The sequence below is a fragment of the Muntiacus reevesi genome, chromosome 20 (genome assembly GCF_963930625.1).
Source record: "Muntiacus reevesi chromosome 20, mMunRee1.1, whole genome shotgun sequence".
NCBI lineage: Eukaryota > Metazoa > Chordata > Mammalia > Artiodactyla > Cervidae > Muntiacus > Muntiacus reevesi.
The window spans coordinates 2,313,780-2,330,273 of NC_089268.1; the positions used below are offsets into that span (position 1 = coordinate 2,313,780).

At 40.0% G+C, this 16,494-nt stretch overlaps 1 protein-coding gene across 1 annotated transcript in view; it reads right to left on the reverse strand.

Annotated features, from left to right (window-relative positions):
• Nucleotides 1-1,034: 1,034 nt before the first annotated feature.
• LOC136151439 (contactin-associated protein-like 3) overlaps nt 1,035-16,494 on the reverse strand; it is a 160,525-nt gene continuing 145,065 nt past the window's right edge. Inside the window, exons 20-22 of the mRNA XM_065912556.1 lie at nt 6,137-6,367; nt 5,815-5,886; nt 1,035-1,228 (exon numbers count right to left, since the gene is read on the reverse strand). Of these exons, the coding sequence (XP_065768628.1) occupies nt 1,035-1,228; nt 5,815-5,886; nt 6,137-6,367 (497 nt within the window). The remainder of the gene's footprint in view (nt 1,229-5,814; nt 5,887-6,136; nt 6,368-16,494) is intronic.

Genomic DNA, 16,494 nt, shown 5'->3' on the forward strand with positions numbered 1-16,494 from the left:
GCTCACAATTTAGAAAGGGAAATGGAGAGATTTAGTTTAAAATGTGACTTATTTCCTAATAGATGAACATACAGTCACAGGAAAGCAAAGAGTTGTTACAACCTCCAGAAAAAAAAAAAAAATCACAGGACTGCAAAGAAAAGTGACCTAACCATCCCATATATAAAGGAAACAAATTTAAGATTATATTTCATTCAGATGTGGATGGATACATTTCCAGTGTTAAATATGGAATTTACATATGGGCACAAATTTAGTTAGAAAATAAGCATTTCTGTGAGATTACTAGGTGATCCTTATTACAATTCACAAAGAATATAATGGAAAAATCACAAAGAAAAATAAGCAAATTATCACAGATTAATATCCTTTACACATTTTTCTACCCATGAATTCTCTGTTCCACATCTGAACTTAATAGTAGAATTTCATAGCTGACATTCAACACTTATTTCATTATTAAAGTGTATCAAAACTGATTTAAAAGACACAAAAGGAGAAACAATCAGCCAAAAAAAAAAAATGTTTTCTCCAGTGTTTGACCAATGGGCTCTGGTTCACAGGAATATGGAAATGCAGCTGAAGGCCATCTGAGAAGCACTTCCTGGGCTACAAATGTCAGCAAGTGATTGATAAAGGAAGCATCCTGTCGGTTTCCACATAACACAAAACATTGGAGTCCAAGGTTGACAAACTCCCAGGTTGCATTCTTAAGAGAGTGTGGCCACAGCTTGAATCCTTCTTCTCACTGAAAACCCGAAGTAATTCTGTAAAATACATTTGCCTTTCAGAAGATGAAGTTGGAACTGCCAGAAACTGCCAATCAGTGACGAATGAGCACGCCAAGTCACTGTGACATCAGTGGATCGAGGAGCGCTGAGCAGAGCCTCCAGGGACCATCTGTGAGCAAGCTGGTGGCGTGGGATCCCCACCACCTGTCCCAGGAGGACAACAGGTGGGTTTCATTCCCTGGGAGCCCCTGGCTTAGCAAGAAAGTCACATCATCATAGTGATCAGCAAGTCACAACAGCAGATCAGAAAAAATACTCTTTCTGGCTTTCATTGACTGTACATTGCATGTTGAGCTCACTTTTCAGAGCAGTTTCAGCATTGTCTCCAGTTTTTGGAATATTTGTTTCATTCTTTTGGTATAGCCACCTCTGTTGATAAATGCGTATGGCAATGGCAGTGGTGCAGAGCAAAATGAACATCACAACCGCTATCACGCCTAGAGAGAGGGGAGATACAAAGTCAGATTACAAACCACAAATGGCAGCCCGACTAGAATCCACCCTAGCACCACTTATCATTGGAAAATTTGAAACCAAGTAAAATTGTAACATTAAGGTTACTTCTAAGTCCATGCATACTTTAGACACAGGTTTTACGCCTTAATTCCAAAGACATATCTGATTGGATTCCAGTTAATGCCTTCACACTAAAGTGCAGAAGCACCATAGGCCTCTTAGGTCATATCTGCATGGCTAACTGAATAGGTGGGTTTTTATTTTTAAAAGGCATAGACTGTGTAGCCCCATCATAGAGTGATTAAATGCTCTGCCGCTGTTGTGCAGTTGCTAAGTTGTGACCGGTTCTTTGCGACAGCTCCTCCACCCTCCTTGTGGGCTGGTCTGTCTCCCAGTGCACTCAGGTACTCAGTCGTGTCTGACTCTTTGTGACCCATGAACTGGAGAGTCCGCCAGGCTCCTCTGTTCATGGAGATTCTCCAGGCAAGAATACTGGAGTGGGTTGCCATGCCCTCCTCCAGAGGATCTTCCCAACCCAGGGATCTAACCCAGGTCTCCTGTGTCGCAGGCGGCTTCTTTACCATCTGCGTCACCAGGGAGCTCAGATTCATGTCCATTGAGTTGATGATGCTGTCTAACACTCTCATCCTCTGCTGCCCCATTTTTCTATTCACCTCAATCTTTCCTAGCATTAGAGTCTCTTCCAATAAGCCAGCTTTTTGCATCAAGTGGCCAAATTTTTACCTGTTTTAATGAAAATCTGATTAAACTGTTATGCTGATACACAGTTGAACTACAATAATGTGGTGTATATTTCATTTATGTCTACGAGACCAAGAGAGTCTTAAGTGATTGTTGCCTCTGGGGGTCTACACTGTTGTGTGATCCCCCTGTGACTTGCTTCTAACTGATACAATATGACAAAGTAGATGGTCTGCACCTGATTATCTGTACATGATTACATGATTGCCTTACATAAGACTGTAGCACCCGTACTGTTGGAGGCTCCTTCTTCCTGCTGGCTATGAGGTGGCAAGAGCCATGCTGGGAAGCCACCCTGTGACAAGGAGCTCTGTCTGTGAACCAGTGAAAATCCAGAAGCGCTCAGCACTACAGCTGCAAGGCAATGATCTATGCAAGTGAAACAGGGAACTTCAAATGTGACCCCAGCCCAGGATCCCAAATGACACACATTCATTTCAGGATTGTGAGACCCTAAGCAGAGGACCTAATTGAAATGTGTCCAAACTCGTGACCCATATAAACTGAGGAATAATACACGTGCATTGTGTTACGTTGCTAAATAGGTGATAATCTGTCATGCAGCAATTGATAACTAATATCTTATATTATAAAAACTTGTAGAAATATTAATGACATTCAGTTATATGGAAAGTAAAACATTTTTCATGTTGGAAATGTTTTAAGTATTGAAGACATTAACTTTGCCAGTGGTTCTCAACGTTGGCTACATAGTAGATGATAACTCAGAATTTTTGGTGGGAGGCTGGGGTATCAGTATTATTTCAGAAGTTTCACAGATTATTTTAAGGCACCATCAAGCTAAGCCATAGGGATGTTAAGTCAAGCTATATCACATTAGTGAAGAATAAATATCCAATCCATTCTGAAACAGGCAAAAAGGAACATTCACTAGTCAATATAGTTTTAAGATGATTGGCACAGGCATTAATTAGTATTTCCAATTAACAAATGTAAGCAAACACATGTTAGTGTTTAGTTATGTGAATCAAAATTTGTATTGCAAAATGAAGTTTCTTTATTATACTCTGGGACAGACTTAAGTAAGTATGAGGGAGCCCAACAAACTCGAAGCTTGGTTGAGTGCAATTGTTCACAAAGATTCCTGATGAGCACATGCTATCAGGAACTCAGACTCCTTAGCTGAGAAGAGGTAGCATATTTACTACTCTATGAATATTCTTAAATATTTATTCATAAGTAGAATATCCATTACTTTCAATATATTTTCCATCTCATGTGAGAACCAGTAACAGAGTTACTTTAATTATTTTTATGTTTAGTCATAGAGCTTTGTTTTAAGAGCTATATCATATTCAGTTTTAGTGTCAGGGACCACTAACTCAGTAACAGTGATCAAACCACTTGATTATATGATGACTGTCACCATTACACTGACCCACCTCTACATCCAGGATTTTCTGTGTGTGATTGATCACCTTTAACTTTACCTTGCTTTTGTTTTGTGAGATTTGCTGGGCTCCTAGAATAACTTCCATCTCCACCCTATATCTGAAGAGATTGAGATAACTTGAAGAATTCAGTTGATGGCTTCTATAACCTTCCTATCAGCAACTCCAGTGTAAATGTGTTTTTGACAAGTGCTCACGTCTGTCTGTGTCTCTATCTACACGTCTATATCTTTCTCTATCCATCCATCTGCCCATCCACAGCATAGATCGCTTGGCAAGAAATCCTCTGTGATCTCTGGTTTACCAGGTTTGAATATTGGTTAGGTCAATACTCCTTTCCTAGTGCTTCCTTTGTTTACAGGGGAGAAGATAAAAATGCAAAATGCAGAATATGGAGAAATTCACCTATTGGGATAATCCTTTAAACAGATCAAATATTTCACACAAAGGTGAAGTCTGTGATCAATTTTTTTAAAGTCTGATAGTTCTTTCAGGAACAATACACTGGAGGTCTAGGTACTCAGTAACTGACAAACCACATGGCCACCGGCCACCACACAGATGGAGGCAGGTCCAGGTATATCGTAGGGTCCAGAAAACTGCACCCGCTGCCCCTAAGACCTTCTGTGCTTGGCTCCCGTGTATCGGGGGCCAAAAGGGAATTCCCAGGGGAGTGACACTAGAGTAACTTACTTTGTACATCTTGCCAGTGATCTTTAGCAAAAGCAATACAACTCTGTTTAGTGGTAAAGAATCTGCCTGCCAATGCTAGAGATGCAGGAGACATGGATTTAATTCCTGGGAAAGGCAACCCACTCCAGTACTCCTGCCAGGAAAATCCCATGGACTGAAGAGCCTGGCTAGCTACAGTTCATGGGGTCCCAACAAGTCGGACATGATTGAACGACTGAGCGCACACACAGGCAGGCAATAAAACTCTAAGGACCACATTTTTGTTCTATCATCAATTTGACTTTTATCTTTGTTCTCTCTAATAAAAGGGCACCAACTATGATAATGCAAAATTTTGAACTTTGGTTCCTACTTTGTAAATATGAATCACATTTAAGTTGATTTATTTTCACTTAACTTTGACATTATAGTGAAGTTTTCTCATTAAAAATAAATCAGAATGATTTAGGATTAAGACTTAATCTAAATTTTAACAAGAAAGTTATTCCTTTTGGATATGCATTATAAATAATATTTATGACTTTTATTTGTTTTTGGAGTTATAAGATGGAGGTCATATTCCTCACTCATTACAAAAATAAAAGTAACTGATACAGAAATGGAAATAATGACATTCTTACATAGATTTGATCAGCACTTTAAAATGTCTGAATGGAGACAGTTGTCTGGAGAAACCTGGTGTCTTAATAAATACAGGCAGATCCAATCTGAGGAGGTGTGTAGCTGGCCTAAACAGTGGACCCCAGTCCAATCACCCAGCTCTAGGAGTAGTTACCTCACTTTGAGGTGGCAGAGAATGGACAGTAGTTTTCTTCTGCTCACCAGGCAGAGTTTGAAACTGACTCACATTTCCATAATCTAGTTAAACAAATTAAAATGTTCTTTGAATGATAAGGTGGGAGAATTGAATATTAATTTTTGAGTCCCACCTGGAATTTTGTTTCAGGGGATATAATAGAAGATATTTAAAGTGCAATTACTTTTACTTCTTCATATATATATATATACATATGAATGGATTTACTTAATGGATATCTATATTTGTCTATCTAGATAGATAGATAGCTACCTATTTCTCTGCCCAAAGATAAGCTTGATGCTAAATACAGTTTAATATCTTTATGTTTAGGTAAATGGCAATTTGTATAATTTAGGTGCTTCTCCCAATAAATGCTGCATTTTTTATTTAAAATAAAATTTATTTTCGTTTTAAATTTAGAGAATAATTGTTTTGCAATGTTATGTTAGTTTCTATTATACAACAAGGTGAATCAGCAGCTTTCCACCAGCTATTTTACACACAGTAGTGTATATATGTCAGTGCTACTTTATGTTTTATTTTTAATCTTATTTTTAAGTGTTCTGGGCTAAGGGGCTGACCTATGGCTATTTTAAATCAAAGAAGTAAAAGTAAATGTGTCTTAAATATGCATACATTCTGAGAGAAACTAATGACTATTTTCAAGTGAAAAACCTCTTATTATTATAGTTTGCAACCATCCTTTACAAAAGAGGAGCCATCAGTTCCTTATACAAAGCTTTTTCAAAGGAGCTGAGTTCGGTGCAGTTACATCAAGAATTTTAGCAAATGTACGTGGTCTGCCATTGACCTCACAACCATCACGGATTCTCAGATATTTTTTGGACTTTGCTAACAGCGACAACGGAACCAAGGAAGAGGTCATTCGCGGCCCCGTTACCTCCGATGACCGCGGAGTCACTTCTGTCCGCATTAACTAAGGGCCGTCCCTCATCTGTTGGTCCAGAACGACCTACAGTAGAAAAAGGGAGAATGACAGAGAGTGGAAAGGAGTTTTGAGAAATCCACAAACATTTGAAAGAGCAGATAATGCAGCCACAGAAACGAATTTGAAACGAAGAACCAAGAATGGAAGGACCAGAGAAGTGAGAAGATGAATTGAGGACTTTGGGAAACCCCTGGCATGGAGACTCTGAGCATAATCCTGCTGGCATGTGGAGCGAGTGCAGGTGTAGGGCATGGAGATGGAGCGAGTCACACACCTGCACCGCCGGCGAGAGGGCGGGTCGCCTCCCGCGCGGGGGCTCCGGGCCCCGCCCCACCCGCGCAGCCGGGCGCGGGGGCCACGTGGCCGCGGAGGGTGACCTGGGCGTGGCCGCCAGCGCGCAGCGCCGCCTTCAGAGGGACCGCGGGCCCGAAGCGCACCGCGGAAAGGCAGCCGGTGAAGCCGCGCGCGCCCGCCCGCAGCGTGTCCGGGTCCGCGCCGAGGGGCTCTGCGGGCAGAGAAGCGGACACACCGTTAGGGCTCCCGGGCATCTGGCGCGGACCCCGGACCAGCCTGCCCCTGCGCAGCCGTGAGGAACCGAGGCCCCTGCAAGCCCCTCCTCCTTCTTCCTTAGGAAAAGGTCCACGGCCTACCAGAGAGGCCTTGGTTGATGCCCTGCCTTGGTTGATACTCCCCGTGGAGAAAATTAAAGCTTCCTTGCATGCAGTCACTGTTACGGGCGAATGAAATCCTCTTCCACCCACGCAGTTTTCAAAATATTTTGAACGGGATTTGTGACCAGTATTGTAGATGGTTGGTGACCTAGGTCTCATGAGTTGGGGGACAGCAGAGTTCTGGGAATTGCTTCTGAAGTTACCTCCTAATTAATATTTTAGTCTTGCTGACAGTTCTGAGCCTCACAGTGAGGGTCTTCTTACCCACAACTGCTGTCCCGGGAAATCCGCACCCTACTTTCTTTCCCCTTCTCCAAAAGTGTGATCTCTATAAATCCCTATTCTATAAATAAAGACTTGCCCTCACCAACCCCATCCTGATCCCCATTCTCACCCCAAACTGACAGACGTTGGTTATTAAGACCTAAAGAAGAGCCGTGGTTGACACAGGAGAGCAGAGCATCAATTCCTTCGTTTCACTGATGCCTGCATCCCGCAGTGCACTTGCTCAGAGGGCACGAAATCTCACCCAAGGCCCCTTAGTTGTAGACTTCAAGTTTAAATGTGTCAGTCAGAGAAAGAAGTGTCTGCGTCCCGCACAGAGGAAACCACGCCAGTATGAGGCAACTTTGGCATCTGCTGTCAAACTCCTTCCTGCTTCATCACATTTAGAAAGGCTCATAGTCTCTTCTTTTTCAAACAATCATAAACAGTTACCAAGAATTTACCAAATGACTCCTATAGTCTGGGCATTCTGTTAAGCGATTTATAGAGGTTATTTTTTAATGTTCAAACCACCCTGAGTACTTTTATTTCTGTTTGAAGTTAAATTAAGGGGCAAGTAAGTGGGGGTCATTATATTATTCTTTCTTCTTTAATGAATGCATGTATCTGCCATAGAATATGTATATATATTCTGTAAGTTTTTTGGCTGGCATAATGCATGCATGCTAAGTCACTTCAGTCCTGACTTAGATCCTACTCTTTGTGACAGAGGTCCTACTCTTTGTGACCCCTGGACTGTAGCTCACCAGGCTCCTCTGTCCATGGGATTCTCCAGGCAAAACACTGGAGCTGGATGTTGTGCCCTCCTCCAGGGGCTGGCATAACAGTCAGCCTTTAAGTTCACCCTGAAAATCTGAGCTCTGATCCAATCTATCATGATGTTGTAGATAAATTCTCAGAGGACAACCTTTATTTCTGTTGAGTTCGAGTTTTTGAGGAGCACTGCTCTTTTGTCTCCATTTCCTGATGAATATAAATAATAATAAATAGCTTTTATGGGGCATGTATCATCCAGTACATACATGCTGGACACTGTAAAAAAATAAAGGGCTGTTGTTATCCTAAAAATAAAGCAAGCATTTAGAGCAGGATTTATTGACTTGCCTCATGCTATACCACTAGTAAGCAGTTGGAGAGAACTTTTGAGTAGGAGTGTTTGAACTCAAGCCAGGAGTGTAACCTCTCTGCCAGCGAGCTTTGTCAGCTAGCTTTACCTGGTGCATCAGTTAAAGAAGGTCACTGTCTTTAGCTCATCCATCTCTCTCATGCAACATGTGGAAGCTCCTGGTGGACAGTGTGTTTTACTCTTGTCTTCCCATGCACTTAGCTTAGTGTCTGTTACATATGACACATGCAATATATATTTTATAATCAAAGAATACATTTAGTCCTATTACCACCCTTCTCTGGACAGTCTGGCTGCTGAAATTTTTAAAATATGGCCCCCTCAAGGTGTGGTCTGAGAAATTCAGAGGTCCCTCCTTGTGATTCTGGGAAAGATTGAAGGCAGGAGAAGGGGACAACAGAGGATGAGATGGTTGGATGGCATCACCGACTCAATGGACCTGAGCTTGTGCAAACTCTGGGAGATGGTGAAGGACAGAGAAGCCTGGTGTGCTGCAGTCCATGGGGTCACAAAGAGTCAGATATGACTGAGCAACTGAACACCACCACCACCACCACCACGTGATAAAAGATGACTTGCACTGGCTTCAGCTAAGGATACATGTCCATAGTTGGCTGACATCTTACGCCACTGAGTTTTACCAAATGTCGTGGTAACTAAACACGTCCTTATTGTCATTAAAGGTAACCAACATACTCTGAAGCTTCTTTTGAAAGGTGAAAAAATATGCCACTCCCAAATATGCCACTTTGGCATAAGAATTAGTTACTTGAAAACAGCAGGGAAAAGGACACTGATGTCAATTTCTCTTCTTGAAAGCAGCAAATAAAACTCCCATGGAAATGCTGCCCTATCTGTACCAGGAGGGAAAATGCATTCTTATGACCAGAGATAATCAATCCAGCCGAGAGAAATCTGTACCTACAAACATTGTTAACAGATTGTTAAAACAATACCTTCCTTCACTCTCCTCATGCATTTTAGTTACCTTTTCACAATCACCACTCTTTGTTCAAATTAGTGTATAAATACTTGGGCCTACCTGCTTTTTGGGTCTTTAATTTCCTATGGGGGCGACATGTACATTTACAAATCTTTATCTTTTTCTCTTATTAATACATCTTAAGTAAATTTAATTATCAGGCCCAGTCATAGATCTTAAGAGAAAAGAGGTCAAGCATTGTCTCCCCTACAAACTCATGGGGTGGATTTCTTGAATCTTATTACAAGTTATTTTTTCTCCTATTAAACTTCATTTCATAATGAGATGAATTTTGTATCTTTATTTCTCCTGGCTTGACAAAGAGCCATACCTTCAAGAAAAATGGTCTAACTTTGAGATTTTCAGCAAATGCACTGGGAGCTATTTGGGCTTACAAAAATTTTTTCATGAGTTTAAAGTTGCAAAAATAACGTTTGCTACGGAAAAGACCTCTAAAAAGACCTAAACTCAAGGGGCATGCATTTGCATTGTTATAATCATCATAAACATCTCTCTGACACACATAGCTATATTGGCCAAGTTGATTACATGAAATATCAAATAGTGTTATGCATGTGGAATTTTAGGCAGATTCCTAAGTACACTGAAGTAAAATAAGCTTGGCACAACCCCACTAAAGGATTATCAATTAAAAGGTTACTTGAAAGATGACTTAATTTTTTTAAATTTTGCATTCAGACAGTATCTGTTTCTTAAAGGAAGACACCCTTGCTTGTGTAACCCAGGACTTTTGCAAAGCTAAAATACTGGAGAAAAAATTACAGGTAAAATAAAAGTTTTATCTGTTGGACAAAAAGAGCAACTAGACATTACTAGCTTTTCTGGTCAAAGTTTTGACCTGAGAACCACCAGGCAAGTGTAACAGAAGGAACCCAGGGCAGACATATATCATAACGAGTTAGATCAATTTTGTAGAATTTATTTTTTTAAAGATAACCTGGCTTCATGTCTGTAGATAGTGTTATTACTAAAGAAAGAAACATCAGTAGTATATTATATTGCATTATATTTTCCCATATTTCAAGATACTTTATATATATATGTGTGTGTGTGTGTGTGTGTGTGTGTGGATTTGAGAATGTGAATGTGTATGGAAGGATTTATATGTATCTGAATAGCCTATCATTAATCATGTAGCTTTAATTATGTTATGCATGTATGTATGGGTATAAATATACATTGAAAGGTTTGGTGTTCATAACTTTCCATCATTTTCCCAACCTGAGGTTATGGTTTTGATTCTTTTTTTTTTTTTTTTTTTTGATTGGAGTAATTCTCTAGTATATTTTTCAGATGGGATGCTTGATTAATATTTAGTCTCAATCTTTCCTTGTTATCCAAAATATCTTTTATAACCTTGTCAGATAAATTATATATTAGATGCTTGAGCTTCAATCATTCTTCATAGTGTATAGCTATATCATTATATCATTTTTATTCTGTTGTTGCAAATGAAAAATTGGATGCTGGTACCAATACTATTATTTTTATTGTAGCAACTTCTGCCTGAAAAGTTTGGAAGACTTTTCTCTATGGTTTTGTAATTCAGGGATTTTCCCAGAATTTCTGCAGATCTGTGTCTATTTTCATTAGGATCAATAAGTCCTTTCAGTCTGCAACTCAGGTTTTCCTTTAGTTAAGAGAAATTTTTTAATACATAATTTTATCTTTGCTTTTAATTCTCTTTTTGGATCTCCAATTATTCCGACTAACTGTTCTAGATCTAACTTCCAAATCCCTTTTACTTTCCCTCCTAATTTCTGCTGCTTAATCTTTTTGACTATGGCATGATACTCCACGTCACTTTTAAGGAAAATCAGTGATGATTCTCTACTTTAGATCATCCAGTGACATTTTTAAAAGTCATATTAACTCCCAGAGTTTATGTTTGTATCTGTATGTGTGATTTTATTAAAATCTCCTTGAGTGCCAAGTTTTATCCTAGTTTTCTGTCTTCTTCAATAGCTCTAAATTGGTGTGGACATTTTATTTGTTGTTTTTCCTTCTTGCCCCATCCCCACTCTTACTTTTAGATTCTCTTAGTGGTGGCATCATTATTTACTCAGAGAAGGCAATAGCACCCCACTTCAGTACTCCTGCCTGGAAAACCCCATGGACAGAGGAGCCTGGTAGGCTGCAGTCCATGGGGTCGCTAAGAGTCAGACACGACTGAGCAACTTCACTTTCACTTTTCACCTTCATGCTTTGGAGAAGGAAATGGCAACCCACTGCAGTGTTCTTGCCTGGAGTATCCCAGGGACAGGGGAGCCTGGTGGGCTGCCGTCTATGGGGTCGCACAGAGTTGGACACAACTGAAGCGATGCAGCAGCAGCAGCATTATTTACTTATATATTTATTGGGACAGCTTGTTGGAACTCCATGGTTGGAGATGTTGTAGGATATACAAGTCCTGACACCCGGGACAGTGCCACTTCTCTGCCCCTGTAGTCAGCAGCAGACCTGCAGGCAGATTGTCTGACTTCCTATGAAGCATAGGAAGAGGTCTCTCACCCTTGCCTTCACCATGGTAGGAAGGATATGACCCAATGATCCAGCCCTTATCAGCTTCAGAAGGAGCAGAGATAATGGAGATCGTTTGTGGAGCAATGTTGACCTTCACTATGGAAGTCTTGAGTTCTCTGAAAGGCAAGCTTTCCCCAGGATCCACAGGCTTCACACATCACCCAAGACTCTGCTATGTCCTCCTCTAGCTGCTGCTGCTGCTAAGTCACTTCAGTCATGTCTGACTCTGTCAACCCCATGGTCAGCAGTCTACCAGGCTCCTCTGTCCCTGGGAATCTCCAGGCAAGAACATTGGAGTGGGTTGCCATTTCCTTCTGAATGCACGCATGCATGCTAAGTCGCTTCAGTCGTGTCTGACCCTGTGCGACCCCATGGGCAGCAGCCCACCAGGCTCCTCTGTCCACGGAATTCTCTAGACAAGAGCAGTGGAGTGGGTTGCCATTTTCTTCTCCAATGTCCTCCTCCAGTCCAGTGGGCAAATTCTCGCCTCTGCTCTTACTCACGCTTGCCTGCCCTCTTCTGCCGACTGGGATGGCCCTACAGTTCCTGGGTTTAGGAGTACTAGTAAGTTGAATTGGGAGTAGAAACAAGTCTTATGGTCCAAGCTGCCATTTTGAAGACCTAGGTCCACACAAAGTCAGCACTCAAATTAACAGAATTGTGCTTAGAAACACAGTGTGAATCTGTCTTCCCTACTAGCTGACTCCTGAAGTCCTATCCTTAAGGATTCTTCCTTTTGGCTCAAAAATTTTCCCTTTAAAGTGCAAAGAAAAAAAATAAAAGGTGAGAGAAACCTTAGGCAAAACTTAATGCATATTAGAAATGTACATATTAGGATGAAAATGTTTGATCAACCCTTAGTATGAGAACACGGGCATCAACAAGAAGTAAGGGCAAATCAGGGGCACTTTCAAGATAGGGTAAGGAGGGGGCAGGAAAGTGGTTTGAGTGTGAATGTGAAGCAAAGTCACCTTTAGGAAAGAGTGTGCTAAGGGCTGAGAATAAAGTTCATTTCCACTGTAATTTTGAGTAACCCCCCTTAAATCACTTTGGATGAAAACAGATTTAATCTATTTTTTCTCTTAAAAAATGTCTATGGTACAAAATCTTGAGAGCAGTATCGGATTTCCAACAATTCAGGGCATAAACATTCTCAACTGTCTCAGGTGTTGGTAGTGTTGCCTTTAAAATATATTGCCAAGGTCATGCATTCTAACACAAGAGATGATTTCTGGTTTTGTGAGGAACAAGCATCTTAATGAAAGGTCCACAAGGAAAGGGAAGGAACAAAGAATTAAAGTGTGTGTGAAGAGCTTTCTACTACCCACAACGAGCAGTGCTTCTGAAAGGCACTGGTGGTATACAGTGGAATAGCAAAAAGAGTATTTCCAAGATTCCCTAAGGCCCTCATCTGCAAGCAAGTATCAGGAAAAGTGAGTTGTCCATGGATTTGCAGAAAGCAATGAACAGCATCAGAAAGTGTAAATATGTAGTTAAGTGAATACTGACTGTTAAAACAGCAGCAATAATAATGTCTTGTGGAAAAAATAATATCCATAAGTGAAGTACATAATGACAATGGCAAAAAGGGTGGAAGAGGAAGTAAAGTGGGAATAAAAGTAAGGTTTCTATATAGTTTGGGAAGTGTACATTCAAAGCTGAATGTAATAAATCAAGTATGAGTAATCTTTGGAGTAACTGCTACAAAAATAAAGAGGTACAGCTATAAAGCCGATACCAAAGATCCCAAACAGGAAGTAATTCAGCTGCAAGTTAACATGAGAATAAACAAACTGGTATATTCATGCAATAAAAGACTATCAAGCAAAGAAAGCTAGTGAACCATGACTACATGCAACAAATGTTAAAAAAGATTTTGGCAAATGGAATTGGCTAGACTGAATATAAATATCAACCTGCTATTCACTTTGGACTTGATGAAACAACAGAGAACACCCTTTAATCTAAATAAATGACATGATTAGAAAATGATGCTAAGTAGAATTTTCAGCCTGACTTTTAAACAGTTCATCATTGGAGGGACCTGATTTTCAGAGTCAGCAAGAAGTGACTTATTCTCCCTTCCCTGCATGCCACTTCCACCACACCAAACTATAGCTGGCACTTGCAACCAATACCTGGGAAGCAATCAGGGGTAATCTGGAACTCCGAGCACTTTAACAAGCACTCCCAGAAGGTATTTCCTGGAATAATTGTTGTTTAGTCACTAACTCCTGTCTGACTCTTTGCGACACCATGGACTGCAGCCCACCAGGATCCTCTGTCCATGGAATTTTCCTAGCAAGAATACTAGAGTGGGTTATCATTTCCTCCCCCAGGGGATCTTCCCAACGCAAGGATAGAACCCTCATCTCCTGTTCGGCAGGTGGATTATTTACCACTGACCCACCTGGGAAGCCCATTTGGAAAAATAGTCTTTAGTAAACTAAAAAGACTTTTGCTATAAAAACATTTGAGTAGTCTTTCACATAACAAAGAAACATTGTCAGAATTCTACATGTTTGCTGCTTTCAGCTCATCAGTCCTTCTCTAAATTGTGATTAGGCTCATGTAGCCTCTCCTTGATATACCCTCACTCCAACTCAGAGGTCCAAGTTCTTCCCTCTCTATTTTCCATCAAATCCTATTCTTGAATAAACTCACTCATACAATAGAAGAAATGTCCAGTTACGACTCAGTGTTCCAACTCTCCCAGGGACATGTGCAGAAAATGCATTATTAGCAAAAGAAATAAATCTCTAATGGAATTTTTATTATTCAGATATAATTCACATCTCATAAAATTCACCCTTTTAGTGTACAGTTCAGTGGGTTTTTTACAGTTGTAAAACTATTCCCAGTACGTAACTGCAGAATCTATCACCCCCAAAGAAATCCTGTATGTATTAGTGGTCGCTCCTCACTCCTACCTGCCCCCAGTCCCTGGTGAATCTAAACTGCTGTCTGTTTCTATGGATTTAACTATTCTGGGCATTTCATATAGAAGAAATCATACAATATGTAATCTTTTGTGTTTATCTTCTTTCATTTAGCATAAAGTTTTCAAGGTTCAACCATATGGTCCCATGTATGAGTACTTCTACTTTTTATGGGCTAGCATTCCATTGTACACAACTTTTGTTTGTTCCTTAGTTGATAGACACAGAAGTTGTTTCCAATTTTTGGTTCTTATGAATAACACTTCTCTGAAGACTCGTAAACACTTTTTGTATGTGGATATATATTTTCAATTTCTCCAGGTATTTACCTGTGAGTGGAATTTCTGGGTCACTTGGTAACTGTGTTTAAAGTTTTAGGGAACTGCCAAACTGTTTTTCCCCAGCAGCTGCACAATTTTACATTCTCATCAGCAATGCACAAGAGTTCCAATTTCCCCATACCCTCTATGACCTTGTTACTGTCTGTCCTTATGATCACAGCCATCTTACTGGGTGTGAAATGGTGTGTGCGTGCTTAGTCATTCAGTTGTGTCTGATTCTTTGTGACCCCGTGGACTGTAGCCCGTCAGGCTTCTCTGTCCATGGGATTCTCCAGGCAAGAGTACTGGAGTGAGTTAACAGCCCTTCTCCAGGGGATCTTCCCAACCCAGGGACAGAACCCATATCTCCTGTGTCTGCTGCATTGCAGGTGGATTCTTCACTGCTGGGCCACCAGGGAAGGGCGTGAAATGGCATCTTGTGGTTTTGACTTGCATTTTGTTGATGACTAGTTATTCTGAACATCATTTTTTGTTCATCATTTGTGCATCTTCTTTTAAAAAATGTCTACCCAGATTCCTTGGTCATTTTTAAGTTAGTTTACCTATCTTTTTATTGTTTAGTTATAGGAGTTCTTTATATATTCTCTATAAAAGTCTCTTATCAGATACATGACTGGCAAATAGTTTTCCTCATTTTGTGGGTTGTCTTTTTACTTTCTTGATAGTGTCCTTTGAATTACAGAAGTTTTAATTTTAATGAGGTCCAATTTATATATTTTTCTTTGCTGCTTATGCTTTTGAGAAACTTTGATCTAACAAAGGCTTTTAAAAAACCTTCTCTATGAAATCATTGGCTAATCCAAGGTTACAAAGACTTACAGTAATGTTTCACTCTAAGAATTTTATAATTTTAGGTACAAAGTTAGGTCTATCATTCATTTTGAGTTAATTTTTGTGTATGGTGTTAGGTAGGGGTCCTGCCTCACTTTTTAAACCTGTGGATATCTAGCTGGGCCAGCACCATTTGTCGAGAGACTATTATTTTTCCCTCTAATGAATGGCCTTGGCACCAATGTTAAAAGTCAGTGGACCACAAATACATAGCTTCACTTCTTGACTGTTGACCTAGTCACTAATCAATATATATCTCTTATGCCAATACCACATAGTTTTGACTACTGTGACCTTGTACTAAGTTTTGAAATCATGAAGGATGAGACCTCCATCTTCATTCTTCCTGTCAAGATTGTTTTGGCTACCTGGAATCCTTGCATTTCTACGTGAATTCTGGAATCAACTTTTCAATTTCTGTAGAAAAGGCCATTTGGATTTGGATATGAGCCTGTGGATAAACTTGGGGAGCATTGCCATCTTAGCAACACTGGGTCTTTTAACCCATGAACACATATATTTCTATTTATGTAACTCTTGCATAATTCCCTCCAACAATATATTATGGTTTTCAGTGTACATGTCTTGTACTTCTTCTGTTAAAGTTATTTCAAAGTATTTGATTCTTTTTAATGCTATTGTAAATAGAATTTATCTTTCATTCTTCATTTTATCCTTGTATTATTCATTGCTAGTATGTAGAAATACAATAAACTCTTGTGTGTTGATCTTGCATCTTTGCCAAAACTATTAGTTCTAATAGCTTTTTCCATGGAGATCATGTCCTTTACAAATACAGATAATTTTACTTCCTTTTTTATTGGATTTTTTTTGCTCTTTTCCTTGCCTAGTAGCCCTCATTCAAATCTGCACTACAGTCTTGACAAAAATGATAAGAGTGGACATCCTTATC